The sequence below is a fragment of the Lutzomyia longipalpis genome, chromosome 3 (genome assembly GCF_024334085.1).
Source record: "Lutzomyia longipalpis isolate SR_M1_2022 chromosome 3, ASM2433408v1".
In the NCBI taxonomy this organism is placed as follows: Eukaryota; Metazoa; Arthropoda; class Insecta; order Diptera; family Psychodidae; genus Lutzomyia; species Lutzomyia longipalpis.
Window position 1 is genome coordinate 15,296,548 of NC_074709.1, and position 20,753 is coordinate 15,317,300.

Sequence of the window (20,753 nt, forward strand, 5' to 3'; positions counted from 1 at the left end):
GGATCGATGAATTTACAGTGCATAATGATTTTGTGCAAGAATCGGGTTTTCTTGGTATCAAGTATTTAACATTTTTTTTTAAATAGAAAAAAATCCATCAAGAGTAATATTTTATCCCGAATACGTCTCAAAATTTAACGATGTGATTTCCTTGATGAGAAAAGTATGTCTTTGTCGGCCAAATGAGCTTCTGTGGGAAAAAAAGTGCGTGTGTTAGAGAGGGAAATGGAAAAGCGAAAAAAAAACGAAAAATGGTTGCGTGAAATGTCGTAAAATACCGTGAAAATTGGTGTATCCGTGAAGAAGTTGTTGATGCCACTGCGTGTATAAACAAATCCTCAGCAGAGAAGAAATCACATGGCTTTTGTGTGGTGAGGTGGAAAAGGCGGGAAATTCCTTACACATTCTCAATTACTTAAGTATGGACAGGCGCGAAATCTATTTTCTGCTTCAGTCGAACATCTAATTCAGCCCAGTGAGGAAGGAAGGCCAGCCGAATTCACGAGATTTCTCTCATACGCACAGGCCTTTTTTCTACTTCCATAGAGAATTTTTCACATTAGAAATTTTCTGGCTAAAATTCTCAAGTGTATTTTTTCTACACATTTTTTTCTGAGTGGGAAAAATGAGGAAAAACGCCATTTCACCCAGAAATATCATATGAAGTGCTTTGAGATTGTTTTTGTCTTCCTTGCTATCCAAATTCCTTGACGAAACCGGTGAGAGAATGAGGAAATTAATTGCATTTGTGCTCCTTATACTTTTGCACTCAACCACGGAAATAGTCGCAGCGATAACAGGTAATAAAAAAAAATCCATATGCAAAGGAAGCAACTAAAAAAATGTAGCATGTGTCCCCATAAATGCGAATGATGAGTGAACTATGTACAAATTAGTGTTAAATTGTGACTATTATTAATGTTCTATAAATCATATATGTAATATAATCAATAATCAAATCATGAAATAAACACTTTCTTAAATATTTGCTTCCCAAGCAAGAGGAAGCGTGAGATATTTTATATAAATTGTAAATATGTAGCTACATAAAATCTGGCAAACAAAATGTATCATTTCCAATTTGATGTAATTTAAATTACGCGTCACTAAACACTATCCAAATATAGGAGGGTAATTAAAATTTGCGGCGCAATTTGATGTTGGAGGAGAGCAAATAAAAATTATTCTATCATAACCTTGTGTCGTGCTCAAAAGGAATTATTAAAATAAAAAGTTTCTTTTATTTTAGCAAGCCCACATGTTTGGCCATCATCGAAAAGTTTCTAAATAGTAGATATATACCTACATAGGATCAATAAATTATTTTCCCTTCAAGGGCAAATGGTTAAAATGCTTTTAGGAGGCTATAAATCGGAAGAAGAGAAAGAACGTTCCTTACAATTTATTTGCGTCAAACCCAACAAGGTTTGAATGTACGACTTAAAATGTAGGTATTTAGTGAGAAATCATGTAATTTCATTAAGAGATAATATAAAAAAATAAAAAAGGGATGAGGGATTTGTAAGCTGCCAAAAGTTCGTAATTAGGAAGAATTTAAGAAACTGTAAGAAAAACATTTCATTAGAGAAATGAAGTCCACATTATACCGCTTCTAGCCACGCTAAAAAATTATTCTTATTTTTATGCGTAATTTTACATAACTATCTGAAAACGTCCTTCGATTTTTCATTATTAACAACGGATACTTCAGTTGTATTGTAATATACATTGTACTCTACTTTGTATTTTGAAGTTGCTTATAGCTTTTCATTATTTAACTATAAACTTCGGTTATGTAACATGTTTTATAAGTACATAATAGAATGAAAAGTTCCAATATGATATTCATTCCGAACCTTCTGAACGATTGGAATATAATTTTTTATTCTGTAGTATATAAAGGGTAGAGTTTATCCAAATAAAAGTTCAGTTGCATCCTAAACCTCTTCTCATTCGCATCTCGCAGACATATCATATTCTTATTATTCTAGTCTAAAAAACTAGTTTTAAGGATTAGTTGGTATACCACAATCGTGGCATTCTAATTTTAAGAATATTATTCTGCGAGTAATCCTGTAGGTATTCATAAATGTACCTGTTTTCGTATTTTTTTTTAAATAAGGATAGGATTTTTGGTTTTCTTTTTTAATAATAATAATAATAATTCTTTATTCATTCCTACAATTTTACACATTACTACACTATTCACAAATTCTATTTGATCCAAGTTGCACTGTGCAGAATTTTTCGGAAGATTACTCCACACCTAGTCGATAGACTGTTTGGGTGGAGGGAAGATCCTGTCGGAGATGTTGGTGCACGGGAAGTTCCGCTATCGCAGGCGCTGGCTGCTAGCATTGGCACTCTTTCGCCGTTGGTGATTCACAGTGCATATCCATAATCAGCATTGTACCTCCGCCTACAGATGGCACTGTTGATATTGGCTCCGACCCATACAGGAAGTTCCGCAAACACAGGCACTGACTGCTAGCAGCTGCACATTTATCGCTGGTGGACCGGCATAGCTATGGACACTGGTGGCTACTGTTGTCCCTCCGCCCTACAGATGGCACTGATGCTGATGTTGGCTCCATCTCGTAGTTGCACCAATCGTCCGAGCAGGAAAGGAATAGCTGTGGAGTAGAAAGGAAAGAAAGGGAAGGAAGCACTAGGCCAGAAAAACGGCAAGCCGCTGCGGGAATCGAACCCACAACCCCAGCGATGAGTGGTATTGAGTGGTGCTTTAGCTCTCTTTACCACCGGGGCTTCAAGTGCAAAAACAAAAAATATATTGGATACAATAGTGTTTCCTAAATAAGTAGGATATTCTCTTTTTTTTAATGATCCTACATAATTGAGGGACTTAATTGTGGGATTGGTATATGGGTATTTATGTGAATGTAATTTAGCGCAAAATAGGCATACATATTGAAAATGTTCTGATCTGGCATTTTACAATCTATTCACGGAACTTGCCGCAATTAAATGCGATAGAAAAGTTATTGAACAAGCCCATTTCCGTGCAAAAAAAATGTAGGATTATCATTATGTTAGATTTAACACGCGAATGAGCGGATTTTCTACAATTTTTGCTTCTTTTTCTTCCCAAAGCAATAGGGGGACACTTCGATGTGACTCACGCGTTCTTTTTCTTCTCTTTTATCTATTTTAAATAAATTCCCACAAACGCCTCGGCACTATTTCGCTTGCTCACTTGCCAGATGATGCGAGGTGTAGTTGGTGCGTGCTTAGTTATGAGAATTCATCTTCTATATGCCTATATATAATGTTATCTCTTCCAGGCAGCACGGGATTATTCCACGAGGAGACGAATTTAGTGGACTTGGGGCCCACTTTCGGAGAAGTTCCTCGGGAAATTGAGGCCGCCGTGGGTCATACTGTGATACTCTCATGCATTGTGCACAATGTCGGAGATAGATATGTATCCTGGATTCGTCGTAGGGATCATCATGTCCTTATTGTTAATGACTTTGTCTACACATCGGATCCAAGGATATCCAAACAGGAACCGTCACCGGGCAAGAATGTCTGGAATCTCATGATCAGCAATGTACGGCAAAGTGATGCTGGAGAATATGAATGTCAGGTATCCACGGAACCTGATATCAAGAATCGCATCACACTAAAAATTATTGATATTTCAGGTGAGAAGAAAATGAGTTAAAGACTATATGAAAATATTTGTGAAAGCAAAGGAAGAAATCCACTACAAGCAATTTTATTTGGATAAACTTAACTTTCAGTTTAAAAGAAACCTTAAAAATGAAATGGATATCTACAATCTTTCAGAACACTCAAAAGTAAAATGCCATGACTTTTACTTAACATATTAATAAGTTTGCTTGTGGTGTTATTAATTAACTATGGAAGCATGTCTTTTCACCACTAAATTAATCACATCGATAGATTTATTTGAAGAATCAGGCGAACAATTAATATTTCATGCGAAATTTTCACAGAATTTTTTTTGTTACAAACCATCGCTAGGGGAATAATTAATTTATGCGATTGCCTTAATTGCTGGCATCCAATGTGATTTATGGTTACGGGATGGGGAAGTGACAGCGAAAGAGCTGTGAATCTGATGGGCTGTCTTTGTGTGTGGAGACATTTTTCATTTACGTGCATTCTTTTCCGTTTTGTTGTACAGGGCCCGAGGCAGAACAAGCAGATACGCCCTTTGTCACGACGCAGATTGAAGGGCCACGCGAAGAAGTGGTCAAAGCGGGATCCGTCGTAACCTTCCACTGTTCAGCTGTCCATCGTGTCAATGGGTCAGAGGGCGGACGCGTGATGTGGCTCAAGGATGGGCGTCCCATTGAGAAGCATGAGAACCCACGGGGAGGCGTAAGTGTGTACACCGAATGGAAACCCCACAATGTCGTGAGCAGGCTCACACTGATAGCGTCGGCACCTGAGGACAACGGAGCCTACTCATGTTCTATAGCTGGATCCGGGACGGACACAGTGATGCTTTTTATTGATGAAGGAAAAGGTACAGAGATCTCATTAAATGCTTACGTTAATCTCGTTACCTATAAAAAGGCGCAACAAGTGCAGAAACAAAGCTTCTGGAATTTCCTCAAAGAATTGTTTAGTTTTTGTAAACCGTCTTAAAATATTGTCTGAAGACCTATAGGTGAGGGTGGAAAGAAAATTGAAATATTATTTTAAACTGAATACATATTCAAAAATAATGGATAGACTTGAGAAAATTGTTGTAATTCTTTCTTAAAAATTTATTATACCCATTATACCTATAAATACAAAACTTTTTTTTTTATTTTCAAGTAAAGAAAAATAATTTCTTAAAAATTGAAAAGTTTCTCATTGTTGAGACTCGATCTTACCAAATCAGTTATGTTTATTCCGATAAAATGTGATTAATTAAATGAGATTCTTTCTTTGAGCTTATTTTGAGTTGGAGATCACATATCTCGAGAACGACAAATTCAAAAGGTTATTCAAAGGTAGTTCTGGGATCTAAATAACATTTGACTACCTATACCTTTAAAAAAAACTTGAAAAAAACTTATCTGAGGTGTGAAAACCAATAAAAATTCATCAAAATATTTTATTGATTTTTGTTCTATCTTTTGCAGTTGGATTCTTGAGAGGAACTGCACCATGCACAATCAGGGTGGCTCTGTTTCTACATTTTATTACCTTTTTACTATGTACACTATAAGGATGAAAAATTAAAAGAATTGTCCATCGTTACCTTCATATCATTACATACATGGCTCATTGATCCAGGCGCGCGAAAACGGGTCGAGGAAAGGGTGAGGCTGTGCGGGACGTAGTAGCATAAGGGGAATGCGCGCGGGAGTGCATAGGTTTTGTGTGCCACCTTCGACTCCGCACGATCGCCACGGTGATTCACAATAGAAGTTGTATGGCGGCTGCAGAAAGGCGACTTTTACACGAGAGACACTTGAGGCGAGGAAAAAAGAGCTGTGTGGCACAAAATGTTAAAGTTAATTCCACTGTGCGATGGACAAATGGGCGCGAGTGTGGTGGAGACGATGTTGGCTCATGTGGGCTGTGAATGGAAGTTTTTCCAGGCCGCGCACGTCTCTCCCACCGATGTGGAAGTCACACCGAGAAACGGTCAGATGGATTTCTCAACTCGAGTCAGTTGACTTGAAGCCACGTTCGCGAGTGGATTGTGGGTGAGATCGCTGTGTGAAAGTGTTATCCCCGTTTATAACACGGACCCCCTCCCAAAAAAATAATAGAGACCTCACGTCTGTATGTGTTGTGTATTTGTGGAATTTCTTTGCATTTAAGCACCTCACATTCATATGGACCACAATGCTGAGGAATGTCATAGCCCAATCAAATTAACGTAGTTTTTTCCACCGCGGGCCTCCAGCGAGATCGTTTGAGAGGAAAAAAAATCCTAAATGCTGTGAGTGTGTTTGCATTACAATTTCTTATGCTATATGCCACCGCATAGAATATATACATTTACATATACATATGTACATGTACGTACCAAAAAACCATTTGGGAAGAGTGGTGTGTGATGTAATTTCTTGTGACTGCACTTCGGTTCCACTTACAAATTATCCGTGTGGAATGGGCTTTGAAGCCAAAATAGCTGCGAAAGTGAAATTTTTGTCAGAAGTGGGATGATCGCATAGGATTATTGCGAGATCTCACAAAAAGCCCAAATTGTATTACTTCTCTTCTTCACATTTCTGTGTCATTTCTTGTGAATATTTTAAAAAGAAAAAAAAGCAGCAAATCCCAAAATTTGCGATCGCGAAGACGTTTGAAGTGGACGATCAATGGACAAAAATTATGGATATTGTTCACAAATCTGGTATTTCCAGTATGTTGTGTGTTTTTGTCATTTTTTTTCCTTGATCTTGCTTTTTGCTCTTTCTTTACCTCAATCTTGTCCCCGCGCACAATTCTCACCACTTGTGATCTTCCAACGATCGCACGATGATATAATTCTTCACAGAATTTCTTCACCAGCAAAAGTAAATGAAACACACCTCTCATCCTGTTTGCTCACCACCCCAGCGAGATCATTTCGTTTTCTCATTTTTTATATCACTTAAGAATTTGTGAACAAGAATATTAAGTAAAAAAAAAAGAGTGCGATCGCAACAGGAAACCTTGAGGAAATTTGTTGACTCGCTGGAGAGACCCTCGAATGTTAAAATTTTTAACCCAAGATCGATTGTGTGTGCTCGTCACAGCGAAATTTCAGAAAACCCACCCACATGATCGCAACAAGTGATCGTAGAGAGATCCACCACACACTATTTCACACTTATTGAATGATCGTTGGCGCCTTTTTCATAAAAATTAATGAATTTTCTACCCCAAAATATTTTCTTGTGTAAATCCTTTTCTGGATACGCCATAAAACTTTTTTGTCAACTTCCTCTGCTCATTTTGCTCACAACGCAGCACACCATTGCTATTCAATTAATTTAATTAATTCTTCTCAGACAATGGTGTTATGTATATAAAAGAAAGTATGCGTTTGTAATTTTTGAATTTCGACAAGTGAGTCCTTCAATCTTACTCAACCTTACTCAGGGACCTTAATTGATAATGTATTTTTAGGACTTAAAAGAAAATATTATATAAATCTAAGTATTAATTTAGCTTTGTGTGCTTAAAGATTGGATTTAATTTGGTGGATTGGAATTTTTAATTTATTCTCATTCTTAATATTCTTATTGAACATGAAACTTGCCCACAATTGCCCGGGGGTTTGGGTGAAGTAGCGTATACTTCTAACTGTGCAGCACTTCCATTGTCGAATGATTAAATGGTCGAAGCGGAAATTGACTCTCCCTCACAATTTCCCCAACCAAATGCATAACACCAATCTTTTTAGATTGATGCCAAGCCGAGAAGAAAAAATCACACAATATTTCAAACTTACTTAACACCATTTAAATACTTCTCTTTCTTTTCTTCTGTTTCTCTCACAAGGCAGACTCCAGAGATTGTGTGAGTTTATTCCGTAGTCGGTCTATAAGTTTTAAAAACAGTATTGAAAATTAATACAAAAGATAATTTCCTTAAATTCACACAATTTTTTTCTGAATAATTCGCTTTAATCATCAAACGTTTTTATTCATATTTATTTATTTTATTATGAGGAAATATGTAGTATAATGTACATCAAGTGGTGAAAAAATTTAACATTTTTTTAATACCAGGTCTTTCTAACAATAAAAGTGAGATCGGTATAATTTTCTTTTTATTTTTCTCTTTTCTTCTATTGTAGTCTTAGATTTTTTCAGATTTTCATAAGATCGAATATACCGCAATTTTCAAAACTATCATGATGACCACTCCTGCTAACGAGCACAAATCTTTTCTTTTTTTTTGTATCTTACCCATACGTTCGAGTTCTCGAAAACCCAATGTTCACAGAGGCTCTTTCACGAAGTCTAAGAGGATGTAGCACCCAAAGATTCAGCTGCAAAAGGTGCAAGGAGGGCTGCAAAATCTGTACATTGCAAGTGATCACAATGGGTTGAGAGATCGCGATTGGGTTGAAATACATACTTAGTTGCTCTTTGGCGCGATCGTGTGCATTTGATGTATGACCGAGTCACAAATTTTCAGTGATTTCTTGCACACTGTGGGGCAAAAGATGAAAAATGTGTCCAGTTTCATGTGAAAACTCACGATCAAATAAACATCTGGGCATGGTGATCATGTGTGCGCGGAATTTGCGTGCGAATGAGCGAGAGAATTGAAGCAAGAAAATCGTCATCGACTTTAACATTAACAATCTATACACAAGCATGTCGTCGTTCAGGCAACAAAAGTCTCTCTAAAAGACACACCATTTTCGAAGTGAGTAAATAATGTGACCTTGTCGTCGACGATTACAAAATATATTATGCGCCAATGAAACTTCACGCGTGCCTTGCGATTTTACAAACGTAATACTTAAGCAGATAAAGAAAAATCTCTGCTCTGCATCCCAAAAAGTCTAATGATGGCATTTTCTTTCATCATTATACCGCCAAGTGACGATCCATATGATGGTCGCATTGTGTATATGAATTCTCGTGAAGATCGCAACCACGAAGATTGTGGAGTGCGCAATGGAATTCAATCTGATGGCATAGGATGGCAGGTAATACACCCAGAAAATTCAAGGTGAATGGATCCGATAATTTCACTTCACCTGCTACTATATGTGGTGCGCACACACCTCGATCATTAAAGTCTTTTAGTGATTTATTCAAGCAGAAAAACATTCGCAAGTCACTCGGAGAATCGCGCACGCGAGACAAAAAAATCGAATAAGAACATCACGAAGATATCTCGCGCAAGAGAACTTTTTGTGCTGACTTCACGACAAGATTCTCCTTTTATTAGTTGGTATACCACAATCGTGGCATACCAAGTATTGTAATCGTCTGAAAAACCGACCACCTCAGATCGGGCTCAAACTTGGTATGAGCACGTTTTAGACATCCCACATTACGAAAATGGTGGTGGAAAATTTTTGATCCGGCCGGCCTGCCGGCCGGCCTTCCGGCCGGCCTTCCGGTGGTCCAAACTTTGCCTTATAACTCGAGAACAGTAACAGATAGAGACTTCCGGTTTGAAATTTTCTATAGAAATGTGGGTGTAAAATTTCATTTTTTCGCATTTTCAAAATCCAAGATGGCCGCCGTCCGCCATTTTGAAATACCGTCAACCACTTCCCTTATAGCTAGAGGTCTGAAATTTTATTATGTTGTAGAGCTCAGTGAGATATTTTCATCAACAATTCATACTTGACAATCGGTCAAGCCGTTTAGCAAATATGGCGGTCTAAAGCAAAAAGTGTTTTTTCGATATATCTCGAGAACGGCTTGACCGATTTTGACCATCTTGGTATCAAATGAAAGGTATTGAGAAGCCCTACAACTGTTTAGAACATTTCAAGTTTCAAAAACATCCGCAAGAGGCGCTAAAAACAAAAACAAAAATTGCCTAACTTTAAGGGGCAATATCTTCGAATTCCGATCATAGATTTCCTTGAATTTTTGATATGTTGTAGCCTGACTCAATATCTTTCACCAGTCCGAAAATGAAGAAAATCTATGACGCCGTTTAGAAGATATGGCCATTTGAAAAATTCTTGTATTTGAAAAGTTCTAAGAGCCATATCTCTTGAACGGCTTGACCGATTTTGCTCATCTTAGTATCAAATTGAAGGTTTTACAAAACTCTACAACTTTCTAGAACATCAGAAACCTCTAGAACCATTCCTTGAGGACAAAAAGTGCAAAATACTGTTTTGGTGAAACAAAAATCCGCCATTTTGTGTTCTGGAGGTGACCTTGAAATGTATCGAAATATATGTTAGATTATAGCTTATTTCAATACCTTTCCAGAACTAGTCAAGAAATTTCTGTAGGTCTATTAGAACTTAAGATATAAGCATTTTAATCTGTCAAATTGCTAAATTTTACAAAAAATCGACCTTGCCTACTAATACTACTCACAAATTAAATTACAACGCATAGACTGACCCATCCGCGTTGTGGTATACCAACTCTAATAACTGGACGCGTTATGATTGACTTTCCAATGTGACAAAACTACCAATGTGTTTTCGGGGAAGAACCACAAAACATGGTGAATGATCGTGGGTGGGAATTTGCATGGAGAATCGCGAAAAAAAATGATCTTGAGGCTTTTTGGTCTATTGAATTTCTTTGAATAAACAACACAACCAGCTAAAAGGTGATTTTTCAGTGCAGTTCTGCTCTCGCTAATTGGCCATGGAGATAAAAACTTTATGATCCTGGACTAGTGATTTTCTGAAATAACTATATATAAATACAAACATAGTATTTCGATTAATTCTTTATATATAAAATACAAAATAGGCTGTAAATTTTTTTTTGTAGATCAACCATGTCTCTCCTACTCAAATTTCACATGGGATAAACATGTTATTTCAATTTAGATAGACTCGCATTTCACAAAATTAAGATAATGATCGAGAAATGTTAATTCATTTTTAAGACAACAATAAATATAACACAAAGCTTTATTCTTCCTCAAAAATTAGATTTGAAAAGTTCTATTAGTTTTTCTTTTTGTAAAATGGAGATTTGATAAGTGAGAATTTATTGGATATTTAAAATAAAAAAAAGGGAATTTAAAATTCCCGATTATTTACTTTTTTTCAAGTATTGGCTAATTGCTTCTGCATGGTAAAAATGCAAACATTAAATGTCTCTGGAAGAGACAATGAACTTGAGAGAATATTTATTTTATGGTTAGCTGGAAATTATGCAAATTTTTGGAGATCAATTGAAATGCTGAATATTTTAAATTAGTAATTAGGTATAAGTACTCAATTTATTCTAATATCATTGAATCCAATCCACTCAGGTTGAAAAAGGTGATGGAACTGTGAGAGACCAGTAGCTGCTAATCCAAAATAACTTCTCTTAATAGTATGAAGAATCTTTAATTTTATTTCTAAACAAAGAGACACACACAAGTCAATTCACACGATTTACACACGAAAATTGAATAGATTAGTGAGACTAAGACCACATTGATTTGAGTCACGACAATATGATATTTATGCTCACAGTGTATTGTATTATGTGTGGAAATTGTTCAATCGTGGATGAGCTTTTCATGTGAAAATCTGTCCAGCAAAAATATGTCTCTTTCATTTTATTGCTGAAGGATTTGGGTAGAGTGGCGATCTCGGTGGAAGACCTTTAAGGCGCCGTAAGATTAATTTTCATACGAGATCGGATGGGAGAGTGAGGAGAAAAAGGCAAAATTTAATCATAATTGGAACTCACAGACTTAACATAAACCGTGAAAGCATTACCAATTTGGGTAATATGAGGTCAACCGGCAGCTTTTTAAATTGCAAACAACTTGAAACGTTTGTCGCGCGATATTGAAAAATTTAATTATTTTATATTGTGCTTGCGAGAAGCTATATGGTGTTGATTTTTTTTCTTGTCTGACAGAGAAGCACCCAAATAGCTCCTCTACGTTGTATAAAAAAATAATTGATTGGAGTTTACTACTCAATTTTTATACTACATGCGGAGGCAATTTACGCTTAAAGAGAAAAAAAAGAGCCATCAAGTGATTATCTTGAAGACGCTCAATTTGTATGTTTTTTGTTAGTGCTATCTTATCGGATTTAATAGCTAGCGGGTTCTTCTTTTTTCAATTGTTAAAAACAACTTGGTGCTATATTGAAAAAAAAAATGTCACCTATGTTTACCGAAGCTCTTTGGGAAAGTGTATGTATGTATTATATGGTATAATAAGTAGGTAATAGATATGCTAAAAGCCCCGAAAGCATTCAATATTTGTTCTCTAAGCTTTTATTAGGTTCTCTCCTCTTCTTATAATATCAAGTTTTTCTGTTTTTCTTCCCCTTCAACATTAGTCATGCAAATTAAAGAAAACACATTAATCATTGCGATTATAGAGCCCACCTGCCATAAAGCATATCTCCCGCAGGTACTTGCTATATAGATGACCTTGGGAAATTCACGATTATGCCATGATTCCAGTGTCAAACACTTTTCACGTGCAGAAGAAAATAGATGTGTATATGGTGACACTTTGCCGGTAGCCCTCAGAGTTTGTTATGTTAAAAAAAAACACTATAGATATAGATATATTATGCTTCGAAATCGCATACACAATGCCACAGAAATGTCTGAAAAAAAAATGTCTTTGTCCTCAATTTTCACGTCAGTTGATTTATCTTCTCCTGACTCAAACTAAAAAAACATTATATCACTTATCTAGCACCACCAACGATGGGAAGTTTTCCAGAAAGGTGCAAAAGTAAGGCACATGGCGCACACCCAGAAAATTGGAGCATTACTCATGCTAATTGTTCTAATTGATGGCTAAAAATCCGTGAAGTGGCAGTGGGAACTTTTCACACTGATATAAATTAAATTAGAGTACCTACCTAATTATGATTCAACAAATTATTGCATTTTTAACAGTCTTTTTTTCCAATTCAATTATTTTACTTTATACTATTATAATGTATTTTTTTACAGAATAGTAGGTATATAAATTAAATATGTATTAGGATTTTTCGAGCCAGACGCAGGGTTATTTTGAACAAATTGATATCTTGAAGGTTTTTATTTACCAACATCTAGAGATATTTAATTTTAAACTTAAAATACAATAATCCAAATGAAGTGAACTGGAAAATTTTGCTTTTCCGACGCTGACCGGAGGAAAAGCAAAATTTCCAGTTCACTTCATCATTTCACGTCGGCTTCACTAAATTAAATAATCCAAACTATTTTTTTTTTTGAATTTAAAGTCATCTTCGATAATATTCATTTTAGTTACTTACTTAATAAAATAAATAATAGAATAAAATAAATGGTACCTATTTATTAGTAGATACATAGGTATTATTTCTAATTGGTCGTAATATTTATTATTGAATAAAAAAGAATTTAGTATCTCTATACTGATCTTTTGCAATGAGATCATCAATAAAATTCAAAATGTTCTCAATTTGCGTGATCATTTCAAATTAATCGAACACTGCACTAATTTCTACACCAGTTTGTACCCTCGTTGTACAACTAAAAACAAGAATGCTAATGGGCAAATCATTCTGACTAACTGATAGTTGATTGATCGATTTTTCCAAGATCGAACAAATTAATATTACTTTGGGGTTATTCGCAATCACTCAATAAAAATGTGTAAAAAAAAACTAAAGAAAAGATTTCTTCTTTTTATAGGATCCTCTCGCAATGAAAACAAACATTACAATGGATCCTCGAACGGGACTCGACTACATTGTAGACAACAAAGATTATGTCCAAAAACTAGGAAGTGCCTTGGACACGGACAATGTCACCGTCAAAAAGCAAGTGTTTGAACTCTTATCAGCTCTCTGTGCGTATAGCGCTGAGGGTTACAATCGAGCCCTGGAAACACTTGAACACTTTATGGTAAGTAATGGAATACCAAACTGGCAATGCAACGCGCAGAAATACATTGTTTAATCATCCGTTTTTCAGAATCTCAAAAAGGAGCGCTACCGTTTTAGAATAATAGTGTTGGAGCTTGAAAAGGCTAATTTGGCTGAGTACCAAATGGCCCTTCTTGCATTCGTAAATTGCTTGATTATTTCAGCTCCAACACTGCAGAGACGGATAAAGGTCCGTAATGAATTTATAGGACTCAATCTCCTATCTGTGCTCAATAATCTTCGGCCATTAGCGAAGAACTTACCTGACATCAAGGTTCAGCTGGATGTTTTCGATGAGCAGCGTGAGAGCGATGAAGCTCAGAATCTACAAGATCCTGATGGAATTAATCTTAACTCGCATTTAGATGTTTTTTACGCGATCCTGAGGCAGGTATCCGATACACCCCAGGGAATCCCATTCCTCTCAATCTTGCAGCACTTACTGCGTATAGATCCGAAAGAAGCAGTTAGTGATTTGATCTGGGATACAGCAGAAACATTGGTACATAGGGCTACACTTCTTGAAAATCACGAGGACTCTGTGAGACTTCTAAGAGCACCAAGTGTGCAGAAAATCGTTTGTCCTCATTGTAGAACGGATATTAGTGCCACAAGGAAACAGTCCATTGCTGCAGGATCTCTTCCTTCTCCCCCACCACCTCCGCCACCAGCACTTTCACCCCCGCCACCACCTCCGCCAGCTATGGGTGAATTGAAACCTATGACTGTTCCACCTCCACCACCTCCCATGGCCCCTGTACTAAAAACTCCAGTGCAGGTTACAAAGGCTCCTCAGCCCAAAACTCCAGAACCGCCGCCAGAACCTCAGCAATTGCTGCCGCAACAGGAAACACCTGTTCCACGTAGTAAAATGAAAACAATTAATTGGAATAAGATTCCATCAAATAGGATCCTAGGACGTCATAACATCTGGTCCTCCCTGGCTTCAGCGCACAGTACAAAAGATACTCAGGCACTGGACTTTGAAGAAATTGAGGATCTCTTCTGTCAGCAAACTACACCAAATCCACAAGCATCTCCAAAACTGGGACGCGACAAAACCGACACACTGGAAAGGAAGAAAAAGGAAAACTCCGAAATAAGTTTACTTGATGGAAAAAGAAGTCTCAATGTTAATATTTTCTTGAAGCAATTTCGTAGTTCCAATGAAAACATTATCAATCTCATCAAGAATGGAGAGCACGAAGATGTAGGAGCGGAAAGACTTAGAGGTCTCCTGAAAATTTTGCCTGAGGTAGATGAATTAGACATGCTAAAATCATTTGATGGTGATAAAACACGTTTAGGCAATGCAGAAAAATTTCTCATGGAACTATTAAACCTTTCCAAGTAAGTCGCTTTAAATAATAGACTATAATATGTTTAATTTTTTTTTTAACTTGAAATTATTTTTAAAAAAATCCAAGAATTCATATATAAAGGCAAGATTTTTCTTTTCTAGCTATAAACTTAGAATCGAATGTATGCTCCTGAAAGAAGAATTTGCAGCAAATGTTGCATACCTAGAACCAGCTATACGAACTATGCTGTATGCGGGGGAAGACCTGATGACTAACAAATCACTCCAAGAAGTTCTCTACATGGTTCTTCTAATGGGAAATTTCCTCAATTTTGGTGGTTACGCTGGAAATGCAGCTGGAGTCAAGCTATCTTCCCTACAAAAGCTCACCGATATCCGTGCTAATAAACCTGGGATGAATTTAATCCACTATGTAGCTCTACAAGCTGAGAAAACGAATTCTAAACTTTTGGACTTTCCCTCAGAACTGACCACGCTGGAGAACGCTTCAAAGTAAGTTTTTTTTTTAATTTTGAACCATCTGAATCAATAATGTACATAAATCTTCAATTTGTGGGTTTTTAGAACAAGCGTGGAACAACTTAATAACGAGCTGTACACCCTATGCCAGAGAATAGAAAAAGTTAAAAAGAACATTGAATCCCCTAATACTGATATCGATATAAAAAAGCAGATGGTAGATTTTCTCAAAACTTCCGAACAGGAAGTACAAATTCTCGAACGATATATGTTAGATTTAGAAAAGATGCGCATAAAATTGGCGGACTTCTTCGTTGAGGAAGTTAAAACCTTCAAGCTCGAAGAATGCTTCAAGATCCTGCAAAATTTTAGAGAAAAATTTCGTCAGGCTGTTGTAGACAACGAAAGAAGACGAATTCAAGAACAACAAGCAAACTTCCGCAGGAAGCAGAGAGAGGATCAACTAGCCATTAAGAGAAGGAATGGTATGCTAAACGGGATTTAAAAAAAAAACTTGTAATTTATTTTTTTTGTATTAATTTCTTCTTATTTCAGTGACACCAGATTTATCATTGGGAATAGATAGTCAAATCCTCGATTCGAATCTTCTAACTTGTAGTCCAGCTCTTCAACGGCGAAGAATTGGCTCTTTTACGAACAACAACGAATTAGCATCCCCCAAGGATCCCGGACCATCACCGGAGAATACTCTGAGACGACGCAAAAGTCGAAATCTCAATGAAGATGAGAGTCTGATGGATTTCCTAAGGTCATCAGGTCATGATAATTTTTCCAGAGAACGAAAAACATCTTACGGCAGTTTAGATCGTTCCTGGGCACGTCGAGCAAGGGCCGAAAATGGTTTCAAGAAGCGCCCTGATCTCTTCCATGTAGACTTTACAGCTGATAGAGAGAGAGCCAATTCACCCTCATCACCAATCCAGCCACATCCTGTTCCTACGATTGAAAAGGAAAATCCAAGTGATGAAGTAAAACCGAGAATTTCAAAGGAGTGGCACGAAAAGATCCAAACATGGCTTCAACACAATGATCCAGATAGCAGAAAGAAACGACTCTCACAGAGAAAGTCATACGAAGAAGATTCAGGTTAGTACTTAATCTAATTATTAAAAATTTACAAAAAGACACTCTAAATATGATTCTTTCTTTGCAGAAAATGAACGAAAACTTGATCCTCTTCCAGAAGAGAAGGTATCACAGAGCGAAGAAAAACCAAGGAGAACACACATGAAGTGGAAACCTTCTAATACAATCGAAATAACCGATGTGGTTGGCACGATTGAGGCAATCCAAGGTGAATCCTCAAATGAAATAGTAAAAATCCAAAACTTTTTTTTTATAAAATTTTGTGTCTTTCGTTTATTCTCAGAATCTCAACCAAAACCACGAGAACCACGAATTACAAGCCCAGACAATTCTCCTCGTAAATCTCTGATATCGACATTGGGTCAACGAGATCCAAGCGAAAGACCACACAGGATTTTTTCATCAGAATTGCGACCAAAGGATGACATCGATGCAGACAATATTGAAACTCCACCAACTCCCAGGAAGAGTCTTCTGGGGACTGGGGATAATTTTAATAATGAAGAATCACTAGGAACGGGACAATTTGATAGATTTTCCTCTGCCCGCAAGACCCGTCGCTTTAAAAGATCTAATGCAGCCACAACTGACACCGCTATGTCTGAAGAGGTTCCCAAGACGCAAATTTTTGTTGAATCATCCCAACCTGTTGCTCTTGAGAAGAAACAGTTCACGCTCGAAGATAAGGAAGCACGACTGAAACGCTGGCAGGAACGACTTAAAAGCCTCGATGAGGCAGAGGGACAGAAAAATCCCAGACGTTTCCAGATTGGTGAGAAAGCTGGTGAAAGTGTGCGAAGTGTAACAAAAAATACCCCATGTGAATTCAATGACGAAGGCTTTGAAGAATCACAGAGTTTGGTGTCAGACACCTTATCTCAAGGCAAGGAAACAAGCTCCGGAAATGAAAATACAGATCCTCAGGTGCATGTGAGGGAGAAACCAAGTGCAATAGGTGGTGAGGTGGAGACACACAAGAGAATCAGTGATTTAATGCCAAAACGAACATATTCCATGCGAAATAGTCCGTCTGCGCCAACAATCTCTTCTTCAAAACCTCTATATAGGAGGAATTCATTACGAAAGAATGACTCAAAGTCATCAGTTACCAGTCTTACGAGTAGGAATGTCGAGAGAAGTGGCTCAAGAGGGAGTTTGAGGTCATCTCGCTCTTCGCTGAATAGCGGTGTCTCTACTAGTACAGTTAAGAGACTCCCAGTAAAGCCTCCCCCATCCAGATTTACAACAACCCCATTTCATGAAAAGAAACCCCTGCAGAGCTCATCATTCCGTCTATCTGGAAGTACATCTCGTGTTCCTGCAAGTCGAAGTAGCTCTAGCAATTCGAGCATAGGTAGTGCATCCCTTCGGGTGAAACCTCAAACTTCCGGATATACAAAAGCTCCCGTTTCTTCGGAGAATCTCACCAATGGAACAACTTTTCGAACACTCCCTAGCCCAAAGTTACCAAATACCCATGGCGTCAGTGTGACCAGTCGACGAAATAACTTTATGCGACCAACAACGGCTTCTACGACCAAAGCCCAAACACCAGCACCACCAATTAGTGGACAAAGTGCACTTCTTAGAAGTCGTCTTAGGAAGTGAGTGCCATACCCAGTGTGGACATGAGAAATTCCCCACAATCCCAATGCACTGGAAGGATGAAAATACGAAAGTTTAACGTTCAAAGGTTGACGTAAAAAAAATTTGAAAATTCTTTAATTAAGCGCATTCTGGTCGGTGGTTAAGTCTCAAATTCTCTTTCGTGAATTATGCCAACTTTTTTTGTTCCATAAATAATAAAAAATTAATTATACTTAAACGTCAATAGAAAAAAAAAACATTTCAACCTTTTAAAAGGATCTTTTGTTGATTATTTTTTCCAGTGCAAAAAAGCTGTATATTCACAACGAAAGATTTAGTTAGAAAATTCTTGAGACTGCGCTGAAGTAAGAGAGAAAAAATATGTGTGTAGCGAAAAAGCAAGAATGATAAAAAAAAATTAAAATGACATAACATTATGAAAATAAATCGCAATATAAAAAGTAATCATATACTTGAATAAAAAAAAAAAGACTAACTCTGCTAATACAGCATAAAAAGAACCTGTTAAATTCTCCCTAACATGCTCAAAACTTAAACATATTTTATTTCTAATCCCACTTCTAACCAAGAATAAAGTCACATAGAGACCCAAGACACCCTCTCTCAAATAAATTAATTATTAATTTTTACGCGTGTTTTTTTTACATTCCTGATATTTTGTACTTTGCAAAGTTATACTCTTTGTGTTTTTTATATCTCCTTTTTTTCTTCTCAAATACAAACAAAACAGAAAAAAAAATCGAAGAAAATTTGTTTTACTTCACCATAGCCGATGGATCAACTGGATGCCCTGCTCCATTTTTTTTGTGTATGCTATTGTCGGCAAAAACTAGCCTAATCCCCTTTCTTCTCACTGGAATTCACTGGCGACGATTTTTCCGATGCTTTCCTCTTGTCACCCTGCGTGGGAGAAAAAAAAAGATAATTTATGTGAAGTAAAGTGATGATGAAAGAGCATCACTTTTAGCGGTATTTATAGGAAATTATTAAAAGAACAGTAATAGTTTTAGATATAAAACTAATCAGCTAAACTTTGTTTTTTTCTTTAAAATTAAATGGAAAGAATCTTACCTTAATTTGATCTCTAATTTTAAGAGCCCATGATAAACTCTTTAGCCTATATTGATCCTTTGCGCGTTCTCTCATCTTCTGCGGAATAACCAACATCGTCGTTGTGGTGTTGCCAATAAAGAGAACCAAAAACAGGAAACTCATCATTGGAATCTGCCATGTGGCGTCTGGATGCTCAGAAAGTTTATAGAGAACCCAAGCATTGTATGCTTGGAAAAGGTAGCCAATGAAGAGAAAGGGTAAAAGGAAACCAATACCCTTCCACATCCATGTGTGGAAACCCTGAAAAGTAACAGAATGTTTATACTGATCAGCTCTTCTATTTCAACATTCTTTTTACCTCAATTGTAATGTCCATATTGTGCCTTTCACCGAGAGCTTTAAGTCGATACAGAACACCTTTTTGATACCGAAACTGTAAGTATTGAACCATACCTGTGAAAAATTAAGATTAATATATGAATATTATCATTTTCAAAGTATATACTCACTTATATAGGCGTTAAAGTACATAAATTGACTGCGGAAAAGTTGCCAGGGTTCTCCTTGGGGCCACACAAGTAGCACACCCGCAGAAACGGTCGATATGAAGTGGTGTGCCCGCCACCATCCTTTAATCCGCGACCCATTGACCTTTAAAATTGACTCCCGGATTGTTAGAGTACAATAGTACCACACAAGAAGGAACATAAAGGCCAATTCTAGTGCCCTGTAGTTCACAACAAGATTGAGGAGCGCCATCGAAAGTCCGATAACATTCAGGATCAGTTTGAACTTTTCATAATCATCCTTATATCGCACCTTGTCATTCCTATTGAGAATCGACACATTTACATTGCCCAAGATAATCTGGAACGAAATATGGTTTGCACAGAGAATTCAGGGAATACAACGACTGCTTCCGATAAGACTAACTTTCAAATAAAGTCCATTTTCCTTCGGTAGAGTCTGTTCAATTTCATGCAGCTGAGCTTTTCGCTTCATCATCCCTTTCTCGATTTCCGCAGTCATATCTTGGTACTCTGATGGTAATGAGCTGCTGTTGGGAATGTTTAACCTGTAAAAAAAAAGAAAAGTTTCAATGGGGACGACCTTTGAACCATTAGAGGTAAAATGTACCGCGATGACATACCCCAAAGGTTACGTGAACAACTTTATCGAGCAATTTATGCGTGTTTTCGTCATTAATCAATTTTTTATGTGATTTTCTGATAAGACAGGGACTTTAGAGATTGCCCACTTACTTGCTCATACCGAGACCGATTTGGTTCAGCCTGTACCGCTGATGTTTTATGTCCTTTCTGCATTTCTGCTGCAACCCCTCAAGACTTTCCAGGAGTTCCAGGTAGTTCTGATTGACAGCCTGTGGCAAAACATACAACGAAATCCTTGTTTTTATACATTTTTTCTATGGCGTATCAGATGAAAATAGTACATTACCTCTAAATCTTTATATTCTGTAGCTAATTCATCCCACTCCCTCTTTAAATTCTGGATTTTTTCCATCTTTCGTGAACTTTCACACGCGCCCTCGTGTTGCGGCTGTTTTCACCTTACTTGCACACTATGCCCCACTAAAATATGTAGTCTTGTTATGCGGACATGGATTGTAGACATTCGTAGGGCATGTCGCATGGTTTTCCGCAGTATTAAATTTTTATTTTTCATTGGCCACGA

General features: G+C 37.0%; 3 protein-coding genes across 6 annotated transcripts; 2 read left to right on the forward strand and 1 right to left on the reverse strand.

Moving 5' to 3' along the window:
- The first annotated feature begins 314 nt into the window (after positions 1-314).
- On the forward strand, positions 315-5,241 carry LOC129793409 (zwei Ig domain protein zig-8-like). Of its 3 annotated transcripts, none has more exons than XM_055833411.1 (4): positions 337-800; positions 3,303-3,665; positions 4,172-4,516; positions 5,124-5,241. In XM_055833411.1, the coding sequence occupies exons 1-4, from the start codon at positions 728-730 to the stop codon at positions 5,207-5,209; spliced, it is 867 nt and encodes a 288-aa protein (XP_055689386.1). In that variant the 5' UTR covers positions 337-727; the 3' UTR covers positions 5,210-5,241. The 3 variants fall into 3 exon arrangements, with proteins under 3 accessions (XP_055689385.1, XP_055689386.1, XP_055689387.1); XM_055833412.1 differs by lacking the exon at positions 337-800 and adding an exon at positions 2,982-3,240; XM_055833410.1 differs by lacking the exon at positions 5,124-5,241 and having other exon boundaries at positions 315-800; positions 4,172-5,093.
- A 50-nt stretch (positions 5,242-5,291) lies between these two features.
- Positions 5,292-18,754, forward strand: LOC129793342 (inverted formin-2). Of its 2 annotated transcripts, none has more exons than XM_055833239.1 (8): positions 5,292-5,932; positions 13,278-13,490; positions 13,560-14,860; positions 14,973-15,323; positions 15,396-15,775; positions 15,846-16,397; positions 16,465-16,605; positions 16,681-18,754. In XM_055833239.1, exons 2-8 carry the CDS (start codon positions 13,290-13,292, stop codon positions 18,003-18,005), a joined length of 4,251 nt encoding a protein of 1,416 aa, XP_055689214.1. In that variant the 5' UTR covers positions 5,292-5,932; positions 13,278-13,289; the 3' UTR covers positions 18,006-18,754. The 2 variants fall into 2 exon arrangements, with proteins under 2 accessions (XP_055689214.1, XP_055689213.1); XM_055833238.1 differs by lacking the exon at positions 5,292-5,932 and adding an exon at positions 8,290-8,358.
- On the reverse strand, positions 18,092-20,729 carry LOC129793399 (transmembrane protein 120 homolog). The gene is made up of 7 exons (XM_055833395.1): positions 20,517-20,729; positions 20,321-20,439; positions 19,992-20,133; positions 19,568-19,925; positions 19,417-19,511; positions 19,077-19,358; positions 18,092-18,905 (listed from the first exon to the last, which is right to left on the reverse strand). The coding sequence occupies exons 1-7, from the start codon at positions 20,580-20,582 to the stop codon at positions 18,840-18,842; spliced, it is 1,128 nt and encodes a 375-aa protein (XP_055689370.1). The 5' UTR covers positions 20,583-20,729; the 3' UTR covers positions 18,092-18,839.
- Positions 20,730-20,753: the final 24 nt, after the last annotated feature.

What these genes read in the sequence shown, in the direction of transcription:
- LOC129793342 (XM_055833239.1), top strand. Translation starts at nt 13,290, where the DNA reads ATGAAAACAAACATTACAATGGATCCTCGAACGGGACTCGACTACATT. An exon ending in ACGCTGGAGAACGCTTCAAA is followed by an intron (nt 15,324 to 15,395) that starts GTAAGTTTTTTT and finishes GTGGGTTTTTAG; the next exon opens with AACAAGCGTGGAACAACTTA. An exon ending in GTCATACGAAGAAGATTCAG is followed by an intron (nt 16,398 to 16,464) that starts GTTAGTACTTAA and finishes CTTTCTTTGCAG; the next exon opens with AAAATGAACGAAAACTTGAT.
- LOC129793399 (XM_055833395.1), bottom strand. Translation starts at nt 20,582, where the DNA reads ATGGAAAAAATCCAGAATTTAAAGAGGGAGTGGGATGAATTAGCTACA. An exon ending in GTACTTTAACGCCTATATAA is followed by an intron (nt 19,512 to 19,567) that starts GTGAGTATATAC and finishes AATTTTTCACAG; the next exon opens with GTATGGTTCAATACTTACAG. An exon ending in ATATGGACATTACAATTGAG is followed by an intron (nt 19,359 to 19,416) that starts GTAAAAAGAATG and finishes GTTACTTTTCAG; the next exon opens with GGTTTCCACACATGGATGTG.
- LOC129793409 (XM_055833410.1), top strand. Translation starts at nt 728, where the DNA reads ATGAGGAAATTAATTGCATTTGTGCTCCTTATACTTTTGCACTCAACC. An exon ending in AATAGTCGCAGCGATAACAG is followed by an intron (nt 801 to 3,302) that starts GTAATAAAAAAA and finishes TATCTCTTCCAG; the next exon opens with GCAGCACGGGATTATTCCAC. An exon ending in AAAAATTATTGATATTTCAG is followed by an intron (nt 3,666 to 4,171) that starts GTGAGAAGAAAA and finishes TTTGTTGTACAG; the next exon opens with GGCCCGAGGCAGAACAAGCA.